Source organism: Macaca thibetana, chromosome 8 (assembly GCF_024542745.1).
Source record: "Macaca thibetana thibetana isolate TM-01 chromosome 8, ASM2454274v1, whole genome shotgun sequence".
NCBI classification, from domain to species: domain Eukaryota; kingdom Metazoa; phylum Chordata; class Mammalia; order Primates; family Cercopithecidae; genus Macaca; species Macaca thibetana.
Genome location: NC_065585.1, coordinates 19,648,626 through 19,659,466, shown reverse-complemented (window position 1 = coordinate 19,659,466; position 10,841 = coordinate 19,648,626). Strand labels below are relative to the sequence as shown.

Below are 10,841 nucleotides of genomic sequence, written 5' to 3'. Positions count from 1 at the left end.
GACTCTGTCTCAAAACAAACCAACCAACCCTTCAGTGGGCTCTCCTCTGGGCACAGGACCAAGTGCTACATGGCCTTCAAGCCCTTCCCAACACTGTCCCAGGCAACCTCTGCAGGCTCAGCACCCACCACCATTGTAGTTCCTGTGGCCTGCCAGCCCTGCCCTTCCGCACACCCCTTGCCTGGCCTGGCCTCCCACCATTCATACTCAGCCTTGAGCAACTCCCTCACAATCCCTGCACATCTCCCAGGTCAAAGGCCTTCTAGAGTCCTCCCCAACTCCTGTGTTCCCCTACAAATTGAGTCGCCCTAAGTGCTTAGGAGCTTGACTGCACCACCCCTTATGAGCTACTTAACCGTAGCAAGTAACTTCATTTTTTGTTCTTTCTTTTTTAAAATTTTTATTTTTTGAGACTAAGTCTCACTTTGTCCCCAAGGCTGGAGTGCAGTGGTGTGATCTCGGCTCACTGCAACCTCTGTCTCCCAGGTTCAAGTGATTCTCCCACCTCAGCCTTCCCAGCAGTTGGGATTACAGGCGCGTGTCACCACACCCAGCTAATTTTTGTACTTGTAGCAGAAACGCCTTTTCACCATGTTGGCCAGATTGGTCTTGAACTCCTGACCTCAGGTGATCCGCCCACCTCAGCCTCCCAAAATGCTGCGATTACAGGCGTGAGCTATTGTGCCTGGCAGCTTCATCCTTCTAAGGCTTCAGTTTCTTCCCTGTGAAACGGGGCAAAAAATAACCCCACAGTGTGGTTGGAAAACTGAAGTAATACATGTAAAGTGCTAAGAACAGTGTCTGACACATTGTAGGCCTCGATTCATGTTAGCTATTATTATTATTTTAATTTTCATCTTCTAATTCCCAGTGTTTAGCTCTTGGTAGATGCTTAATTAGTATTTGTTGAGTGAATGGAGAATTAATAAGGAAAATGATTTATTCTTGGGGCTCGACCTGGTTTTAGAAAATTAAGTATTTAGTAGAAGTGCAAGGACGGGCTCTCTGATAATAGTTATATTGTTGGGTGCCCAGGGACTCCAACCTGAACTGGTTCATTCAAGAAAGAAAAATGACAGATTCCAAGTTGTTTCACGCACAACTTTCACGCTCACCCAAATCACGCGGGCTGCCCGGGTGCAGGAGGTATCTCTGGCAGTGGCCAGAATGACTTCCACCAGCCTACCCACCTACCCGGGTTGGCACTCAGGCCCTAGACCCTGCGGCGCGTGTGGAGGCTGGGGAGGGAGCAGGAATCTGGCGGCAGCCACGTGGGCCCCTTCCGCCCGCTCCCCACATCCTTTGTTTCCCACCGGCCCTGGCTCAGGAAGCTCTTTCTGCGAGTCACCGCGAAGGGGCGGCCCGGGAGCCTGGAGAAGCTATTTCCGTGCAATCCGGGCGGGCGGCAGGCGCGGGGGGGTTAGGGGGGCGTGGAGGTGGAGGCAGCGCAGAAGGCCCAGTGTTTGCTTTTCTTTCATCCAACAGAAGGTTCTATTTGTGGAAGCGAACAGACGCTGGGGATTAGAGCTGGGAGGGGGCAGGAAAAGAGAGAGAAAAAAAAAGCCACATCCACTACCACGCACAGGTCTTCCCCGGAACTACCGCGTGGGGGTGAATGACTGATTCTGGAATTCATCACCTCCCCATCCCCCTCCTTCCTCCGGCTGCAGCCGGGCCTCGGCGGCGCCCACGGCTCCAACTGGAGCTCCCCAGGCGCTGGGCGGTGGGGGTATCCCCGGGGCGAAAGGCGTCGCCGCGGGGCTGCAGCGGGCGGCGGGTGCACAGAACCGTGGTGCGCGCTCCCGCCTCACGCCCGCAGCCCATTGTGCTTGCTGTGAATGAGGCGCGCGCACCAATCAGCGGTCGCTTCGCTCCTCGCGGCCCCGCCCCTCCCGCCCACTTCCCCGGACCCTTACGTCACGGGAACTTTTCCTCCGCCCCCTCCTTCGGCTTCTCGCCCGAGCTGGGGGCCTGCCGGAGGGCGCGCGCCACCTCCTGCCCAGCCCAGCCCGGGGGGCGTGTGCGCGCGCCCAGGCCGGCCCGGGACGCACCACCTGTGCCCGACCGCGCGCTGCCCCGAGCATCCCCAGCCCTCGGGCCACCCCCATTCCCCCCACCTCCTGTTCTCCCTCCCCTCCCCCAAGTCTCCTCCCTCCGCTCCTGAGACTGCTCGCCGGGCGGCGAGGCCGGAGTCGTCGCAGCCACCTCATTGCACAACCCGGCTTCCCAACTGTTTACACAGCCCGGCCTGTGAGTGTGTGTGTATACAGCGTGAGTCACCGGGAGGCGGAGGAGGTGGAGGAAAAGGAGAAGGAGGAGTGCACTGGCCGGGATCGGTGCGGCGCTCACATTCACTCACAGTCACTCTCTCTGAGCGCGTCTCGCTCGCTCTCCTACACGCCCGGAGCCCAGGAGCGCGCAGGATCCCGAGCGCCGCGAAAAAGTTCCCCCGGCTTTAGCTCGAGACTCATCGCTTTGGGAAGTGCATTTGCTTCGTGGCTCCGCGGAGCCTACTGAATCCTGTCCTCGCGGCTCGGGAAGCCGGGATCGCTGGCCGCTGCCGCCGCCGCCTCTGCCTCCCGGACTGTCGGCAGCCTAGGCAACAATAGTGGCGGCCGCCCCCAGCGAGGCTCCGGGAGCCCTTGCCTGCGGGGATCCGGGGACCCAAGCCGGCCTCCGCCCCCCGGACGCACAGCCAGCGTGGTCCCCGCGTGCAACGCGAGCGCCGGGGAGCGGCTCCTGCTTTGCCCCTAGTGGGGGCCGAGCCAAGAGCAGTCTGCAAACTCCATCCCGCCGGCTGGAAGAAGTCGCGGAGCCGGCGCCAAGCCCGCAGCGTCTTCCCGCGCGGATCCCGGGACTTAAAAAGCCGGGGCCGCCCCGGCCCAGGACGGGATGCGGGTCGGTCCCGTGCGCTCTGCCATGAGCGGCGCCTCGCAACCCCGCGGCCCGGCCCTGCTGTTCCCAGCCGCCCGAGGCGTCCCGGCCAAACGCCTGCTGGACGCCGACGACGCGGCGGCCGTGGCGGCCAAGTGCCCGCGCCTCTCCGAGTGCTCCAGCCCCCCGGACTACCTCAGCCCCCCCGGCTCGCCCTGCAGCCCCCAGCCCCCACCTGCCGTTCCGGGGACCGGCGGCGGCTCCGGGAGCGCGCCGGGGCCCAGCCGCATCGCCGACTACCTGCTGCTGCCCCTAGCCGAGCGCGAGCATGTGTCCCGGGCGCTGTGCATCCACACTGGCCGCGAGCTGCGCTGCAAGGTAGGCGCTCCCGGGCCAGGACCCGGCTGGGGTCGGGGGCGCAGGACGGGGTAGTAGGCAAAGGTGCTTGGGGTGCGGCCAACACTTGGGCTGGGCACAGGGCAGATCAGTAGATGGGGTCAGATAAGACGCCATCTGACCAGGTTCACCTTTTTGTGGATTGAGGGGTTTCCCATGGAGTGGTATAATGGGGGCGCCTAGAGGAAGTGTAGTGTTCAGTGGCCTTCTCTTTCTGTTCCTTTCCTTAGCGCCCAGTGTAGCGCGTGGCGTTCCATATAAGTTGTGGAATTGAAATGGATTCCAGGGCCATGCCATTCCCCTTCTCTCATTCTCCTCGCTCTCCACCCCCCGCCCCCCCCACCCCATGTCCTGGAAGGACGCCCTGCAGTGGGTGCCTCCTAGGAGATTGAAGCAGCTGGCATCTCTCTTGCCGGGTTTGCACGGCACCCGGGCTCAGTTGTAGGTGGTAAGAGCGCTGGAAGACTGTGTCCGGCTCCTGCCTTGGGGATTCCGAATTGAATTCGCGCTGGGACTAGAACACGTCCTCCCAAGGGAGCAGTCCCAGAGTCTTCTACTCAGAGCGGGAGGAATCTGCTCGGAGTAGAAATGTTGAAAAGCCCACACCGGGCAGGAACCCTCGCTTCGATTCACTTTATTTTCCAGCCAGCGATTTTCCTTTGAACGTAGGGATCCCATCCAGGAGGAGGAGACACAGCTCCTAGAAACAGGATCCGCCGGGTCCTCCTCCTGCGCGGGTAGACGCAGAACATTCCCACAGTCTACTTTATGCGAGCATGACACCCCTGCTTGAGGCACCCCAGAGCACCCTCGGGCTGCTCCTTTTCACCCGAAAGATAGGATCAGCCCCCAGTTAAGTCGCTTCTGGGTTTTCCGCAACTCACCTGACACTCCCAACACCCCGACCCCGTCCCGGGGCTCACTGCTGCCACCTACTGCCCAACCCGAATGAAATTTCAAACGCATGATCAAGCCCAGTTTAATAGGGGGAGATAAAACCCTTTTCTTCTCCGTGGCTGGGGCTCAGAGCTGTTCTGGGACAAACATGTGTGTGGTGGGATGGGGTGGGTGGGAGGAGGGGGCAGCAGGGGATTTTTCTAGCTGGTGCCAGAGCAGCCAGGCCTCTTAGAGGTGGGGTGAGTCTGGCCATTGTGCAACCCCTTCCAGTTCCTCTGAGCAGATAATAGCTGAATCCAGATGGTGACAGCCCGTGTGTCACCGTTTCCAGTTGAGTCTAGGATATGAGTAACTGGACTCAACAAAAGGCCTCTAAAGAGATCAGCCAGCTTCCTAGAAGAGAGGAGATGCTACTCATTTTTAGGGGTGGGGTCGGGTGTGGGGGGTAAACAAACAAATGAAAAACCGATTCGCAGGATCCCCTACCCCTCCTGTGAGAATTGTAACTCAAGGCGGCTTACTTACACTTGAGTCGGACTGTAGGCAGGTTGCTTAAAGCTGCATTGTCCCAGCCTCCCCCTCCAAGTCATCTGTTCCTTCTGATTAATGACAGCTCTGCATGTTCTCTGGCCCCTGCTTCCCCTTGGAGGCTGCAGAGTCACCACATTCTGTGCCCTTTCTGTGCTGAGCACTTTGGGTCTGCAGGAGACACATGCATGTCCAGGGACTGCTTTTCAGCTCCTGGACAGGCCAGGGGCTTCCTTCTATCAACCACTCACTAGTGTGGCCTGCAAACAGGAAAGGGCCACAGATGTTGGGGGGTTTGCTTAGCTCTCAGGAGCTGATGGAAGATGGGAACATGTAAAGGAGACAGTTCTTTCAAATGATCTGTGTGAAAGCGGGTAACCCTTTGGGTATTTGCAAGTCTAGAGCTCCAGGTGTTACTGGTTTTAAAGGTGTCGGGGGCAGCTGGGGCCGAGGTAAGGTGGCAGAGGAAACGGAGTAGGTGAATGGAACTTACATTCTAAGCCCAAAGGTTGAGAACTTCTGCTCAGCTCCCTCAGGGGTTTGGGAGGCTGCCTTTGCTTTTCTAGCCCCCTAAATGGGCCCCCTTCTCTCTGCAGGTGTTTCCCATTAAACACTACCAGGACAAAATCAGGCCTTACATCCAGCTGCCATCGCACAGCAACATTACCGGCATTGTGGAAGTGATCCTTGGGGAAACCAAGGCCTACGTCTTCTTTGAGAAGGACTTTGGGGACATGCACTCCTATGTGCGAAGCCGGAAGAGGCTGCGGGAAGAGGAAGCCGCCCGGCTCTTCAAGCAGATTGTCTCTGCCGTCGCACACTGCCACCAGTCAGCCGTCGTGCTGGGGGACCTGAAGCTTAGGAAGTTCGTCTTCTCCACGGAGGAGAGGTGAGCGGCCGCCATGGCTTCTCCTGTGGCCTTTTGGAACCAAAGTGAAGGTGCAGGTCGTGTAGTTAGGTGCTGTGTGTTGGTGCAAAACAAAGTCAAGGGCTCATATGTCCCAGATTTAGTATTTAGAGCTTCTGTTCCTGAGGAGTCACAGCTAAGGTTGGTTTATTTTACATTCTCTTGGACGGGGTCTGGGGACACTGTGACGCTTCTATGGGATGGCACGTGTTGACAGGGTGCCCTTCCTCTCCTATCCCAGGATCAGGTCCATTGTTGTCAGAAAGGTCAGTCATCTGGGGTACAAATATTAAACTGCCCTTTACAATATTGCCTTCTGAAGGAAGTGTTCAAACCTTTGCTTATGCCAAGTGTCGTTTGGTACCTGGAAGGTTTCACAGAGCTAGTGAGACTGTCATATATGCAGAATTCCACCCTCTTATTTCACACAGCATTCCTGTCCCATCCCAGGCTGGTTTCTCTGTAACGTCACATTCTCTGGTGACTTTTTAGACATCTCGTTTGGATCCGTCTTCAGAAAATAGCCACGTTGAATAGAATGGAAGTTGGCTAGGATGGATTGCTAAATATAGATCATAGCTTACCTCATAAAGAACAAGATGAGCTTGATAAGAGAGTAATGAGGCATTAAGATTCAAAGCTGAGGTTTTAGCTAGAGAATTCAGGAAGCCGCATGAGATAGACCACACTTGAGTTTAAGAGCCAGCCACATCCCTTGTGGAAAGATTACGAGCAGTAAGGCTGTAACATTGCAGAGGTGAGCGTGAGTGAGTTTGTTGTAAGAAGTGGGCTTATCTCACCTGTGCATTTTTACCTTTGACTCCAGAACATATGAAATTGTACAGGGTTGAGCTGTCATAAAGCATGACTTTGTATCTGACCTTGCAATAATTATTGGAACACACTGATTAGCAAAGAAAAGCAAACTGTTTGCAATGAAGAAGTTTCTAATTCCTGGAACATGCTCCTTTGATATGGTGATGCATTTTCTGAAACATGCCTTACACACCTCCTTACTAGCTTTTGAAACCTGCATTGCACAGGCGAATGTCATGGGCATGGGGTTTGGCAACCCGGGGGTTAAGCAATGTCAGGCTGACGCTATTCGTGTAACCAGCACAGGTGCAGGGTTTTAGTGCTGTAGCAGCCAATCAGGGGCAGACAGTGTGGGTTGAGTCATATTTTCCGTTTACAGAACCAATGGGTATTTTACATAACGACAGGGAGGTCACGCTGAGGACATACTGAAGTTAGCACATGTATACTACACTCCAGGGAACAGGAAGGCAGGAAAAAAAAAATACCAGACCTTTGAGAGGAAAAGGAATTGACCCATCAGCCAGTACCAAATGTTTGCGTTTAACTTCATAAGTGACTTACTGAAACAGGGCTATTTCAGAGAAGCAGGCAGAGACAGGGTGTCACCGGATATTGGAGCTTCCCTACCACATGGCTTTAGGCTTTGGGGGATCCAGACTTGGGTGGCTGGTTTTGAATAAGGAGGCACCTGCAGCTTCATAAGAGAGCCTTTGACTGAAGGTTTTTTAGACTTTAGTTGCTACCTGAACAGAGACCCCCCCTGTAGAGTGAATATGCTCACATGTTGATGTGCCATCCCACTGGGGAGTGTGTGTCCCTATGTAAGAATTTCAGAGGCCCTGCATCCCTGAAATCCATCAGCCACTTTTGTTTGCTCGTATAACCTCTCTGTCCATGCAAAGTGTTCTTTGCAATTAAACACCCCAATACATGTAATTAACATTCCTTGCAACTTTCCCACCCTAATTGTCGCAGCCTGGGCCCAGGTGGACAAAGTTTGCTCCCTGTGCATGTATCAGTGCGGACACCAGCGCTGATGACCTGTGTGTAATAGCAGTGACTTTGGGCTCCGTGTTGTGTAATGCAGTGTGGGTCCAGGTAGCCCTGGCAGTCATAAGAGAGAAGACAGGCTTGTAGGATGCGCAGGCCCTCCCTGAAGACATAGGATATGCTGCTCCTCCCTGATAGCTTTTGTAGAGAATGCAGCATTTCCCTGAGACAGGCTCCCAGTTCTGCAATGGGAACTTAGTACATTGCGTAACTCCTATTAGGATATCTCTCGTAAGCTCTAGCATTATGAATACTATTTGGGGCTTTGCATCATACCCTCCACCCCAGGCGCTCTGTCGATACTTTGCAAACATTTATTGCAGTTTGTGTAGGTTTGTGAAATTACGAGTCCTCGGTAGTTGCAGGGCACTGCTTACTGGACGAAGGGGTAAATAGCATTCCTGGAGCCTTTGCTGTTAGTGCCTGTGGGCGCTGTTATTGGGAAGGCTTTGTTTTTCATAGCAGCTGGTGTGGAAATAATGGCTTGGTTCCTCTCTCTTGCAGAACCCAGCTCAGACTAGAAAGTCTAGAAGACACACACATAATCAAGGGAGAAGATGATGCGTTGTCAGACAAACATGGCTGCCCAGCCTATGTGAGCCCTGAGATCCTCAACACCACCGGGACGTACTCCGGAAAGGCTGCGGACGTTTGGAGCCTAGGGGTGATGCTTTACACGCTTCTGGTTGGACGATACCCCTTCCATGACTCAGACCCCAGTGCCCTTTTCTCCAAAATTCGACGTGGACAGTTCTGCATTCCTGAACATATTTCCCCCAAAGCCAGGTGCCTCATTCGCAGCCTCTTGAGACGGGAGCCCTCCGAGAGACTCACTGCCCCCGAGATCCTGCTGCACCCCTGGTTTGAGTCTGTCTTGGAACCTGGGTACATCGACTCAGAAATAGGAACTTCAGACCAGATCGTTCCAGAGTACCAGGAGGACAGTGACATTAGTTCCTTCTTCTGCTAATCCCCAAAACCTCAGAAACCTCATAATTCTTACACCTGGCATTTCCATTTCTAAAGATGGACAGGCCCTTTGGCGTGGTACCAACCAGACAATGACTGCATCAGGATGAAAGCTGCTGAACTCGGCATGGCGCCTCCTCTTCTCTGTTGGGATGAGTGACTTTATTGATTTGAGCAGCATAGGCTGTGATTGGCTGCCCTGCAAAGTTGTTTCCCTTAAGGAACCCTCACCAACTATCTCTGCTGGATTTGGGAGTGCCGCATCTTTTGTGGAGGGCAAAGAGTATGGACATCTTACACCCGGTGGTCAAGTGTGTAATAAACTTGAGCATTCGAATGGGAGAAAAAGCAAATCGCACAATGACATATTTTGGGCAATAACCGTATTTTTAACAGGGTGACAAATTGGGCCAATAAATCTGCCATCTTTGAACTCACCTTTGGTAGCTAGACACGTTACCACAGCTTCTCTGATGGGAAAGTTCCTTTTTTGGCTTAACACTCACCTTTTCTTCACACTCACATTTACCAATGACTCTGCTCCGTTTTTGGAGCAGACTTTTAAGTTGCTCAGGAGCCTGACGGAACCATGAACCCAGACTCTCCTCTGTTTCCTGCCAAGACCTCATCTGCACTAATGCCTTCTCCCTGACCTTGACACTTTCCCTCTTTAGCTATAAAAGCACTTACCAGCCGAACGTGGAACAGTATCACAAAAGATCCCATCTCCCAACGATTTCAGAGCTCTGAACTCAGACAGAGAGACTCCAGATTTTAAAAAAATAATTTGAGTGCTTGGAAACTATTAGCTTTTTAAGTTCCTTCCAAATACGTTAGTACCTACCCTTTACTTTTCCCCCAAGACCATCTCAGGGTGGAGCATTCTGTCTAGAAGAAGAAGGATAAGGAGGCTCCCACCCACCTCTCCCAAGAGCAGACATTAAACATCTTTGTGCTTTGAAGAGAGTGAATTTTGGATAGTCTTGTGATTCTCAGACTAACTTCTAGAATTATACTTCAACCCCTCCCAGATATGGTCCGCCTCTGGCATTGTGTGTGCATCTGCGGTTTTGCATGATGGGTTGTTAATATTTCAAATGTGTGGTTTATGAATACGTCTGTATAATCGGCTTCTGGAGTGAAACAGCAAACCCCAAATCTTCAAAGTTGGAAGGAACTTTAAAAATCATCCGGTCCAATCTCTTTCCTCTTTCCACCACCTCCCAAGGCAGAAATCCTCTCTTCAGCTTCTTTTGTAGGTGGGAATCCAGCCTCTGTTAGGTATGTCCAGGGATGGAAACTTACTCCCCTACAAAAGATAGAGCTTAATGGAGAAATTGCAACTTTCATTAAAAAACAAGTTCAGATGAAATATCAGTAACTGTCTTGGACAGTGCTGAAATCAGGTGGTTAAACGGGTAAACAAAATATACTGTATTTTGATAAATGGCACAAAAACAGGCAGTCATCTTTAAGGGCTACGCCTAGGCAAACTACTAACATGCATTGTGAGAATGCCGTGTATACCTCACGTACTGTGTACTTTGTACATATATTTTACCTTTTATACCTACGTTCGGTTTTGTTTTGTTGTGTTGTGTTCTGGCTTTGAGGCTTGTTTCGTTGTCTGTGTCTGTCTGAATAACCTGCGTGTCTAAAACCACGTGAAATGTGAATGATTATTGGCAATATTACCTTGACAGAATCATGGGACTTTGAGAAGAGGGAGGACAGAGGCCTCTGTCGCACTAACGCTCTCGTGGTTGCTCGACTGTTGTATCTGTGATACATTATCCGACTAAGGACTCTGGGCTGGCAGGGGCTTCTGCCGGGAACGCTAGAAACACTAGGTTCTTCCTGTACATACGTGTATATATGTCAACAGTGAGATGGCTGTTTCTGACTCGTAGAGAAATTTTAATAAACCTGGTTTCGTAAATAGGTGTGGTGAATTTCTTTCGAGTTCAATCTGCTTTGCCTTTTGCAGTTTCATGCAGAGGTTGCAAAGGTCTCTGGCCTCGGGGCTTATAGTCTAGTTGGGGGTGGATAGCAAGGGGAAGGTGGAAAAGTAGAGATGATGAGGATCATGGATGACCTTGGGCAGACTTGAACCCATTTGCTTTTTTCGTTTCGGTGGGCAGATTTATTCTGATGGATGAAGCCCACGGGGTGACACCAAGTTGTTGCGTACTTTGGGTTGAATTTAGACTCAGGAAACATTCTTTATTTTTCATACTCTTTCATAGCAGAATCAGAATCAAGAAACGTTTGCAGATGAGCATTCATAAATTAACCTTGAGTTGTACAAATCAGCTTGTCTTTTTTTTGGGCCACGGACCCTTGAGAATTTGTTAAAGCTATGGCCGCTCCTGAGAACAGTGTCACATGTATAAAACAAAAT

General features: G+C 52.4%; 1 protein-coding gene across 2 annotated transcripts; it reads left to right on the top strand.

Annotated features, from left to right (window-relative positions):
• The first annotated feature begins 2,153 nt into the window (after nt 1-2,153).
• TRIB1 (tribbles pseudokinase 1) lies at nt 2,154-10,379 on the top strand. Of its 2 annotated transcripts, none has more exons than XM_050801704.1 (3): nt 2,154-3,252; nt 5,292-5,584; nt 7,976-10,379. In XM_050801704.1, the coding sequence occupies exons 1-3, from the start codon at nt 2,893-2,895 to the stop codon at nt 8,439-8,441; spliced, it is 1,119 nt and encodes a 372-aa protein (XP_050657661.1). In that variant the 5' UTR covers nt 2,154-2,892; the 3' UTR covers nt 8,442-10,379. The 2 variants fall into 2 exon arrangements, with proteins under 2 accessions (XP_050657661.1, XP_050657662.1); XM_050801705.1 differs by lacking the exon at nt 2,154-3,252 and adding an exon at nt 5,131-5,147.
• Nucleotides 10,380-10,841: the final 462 nt, after the last annotated feature.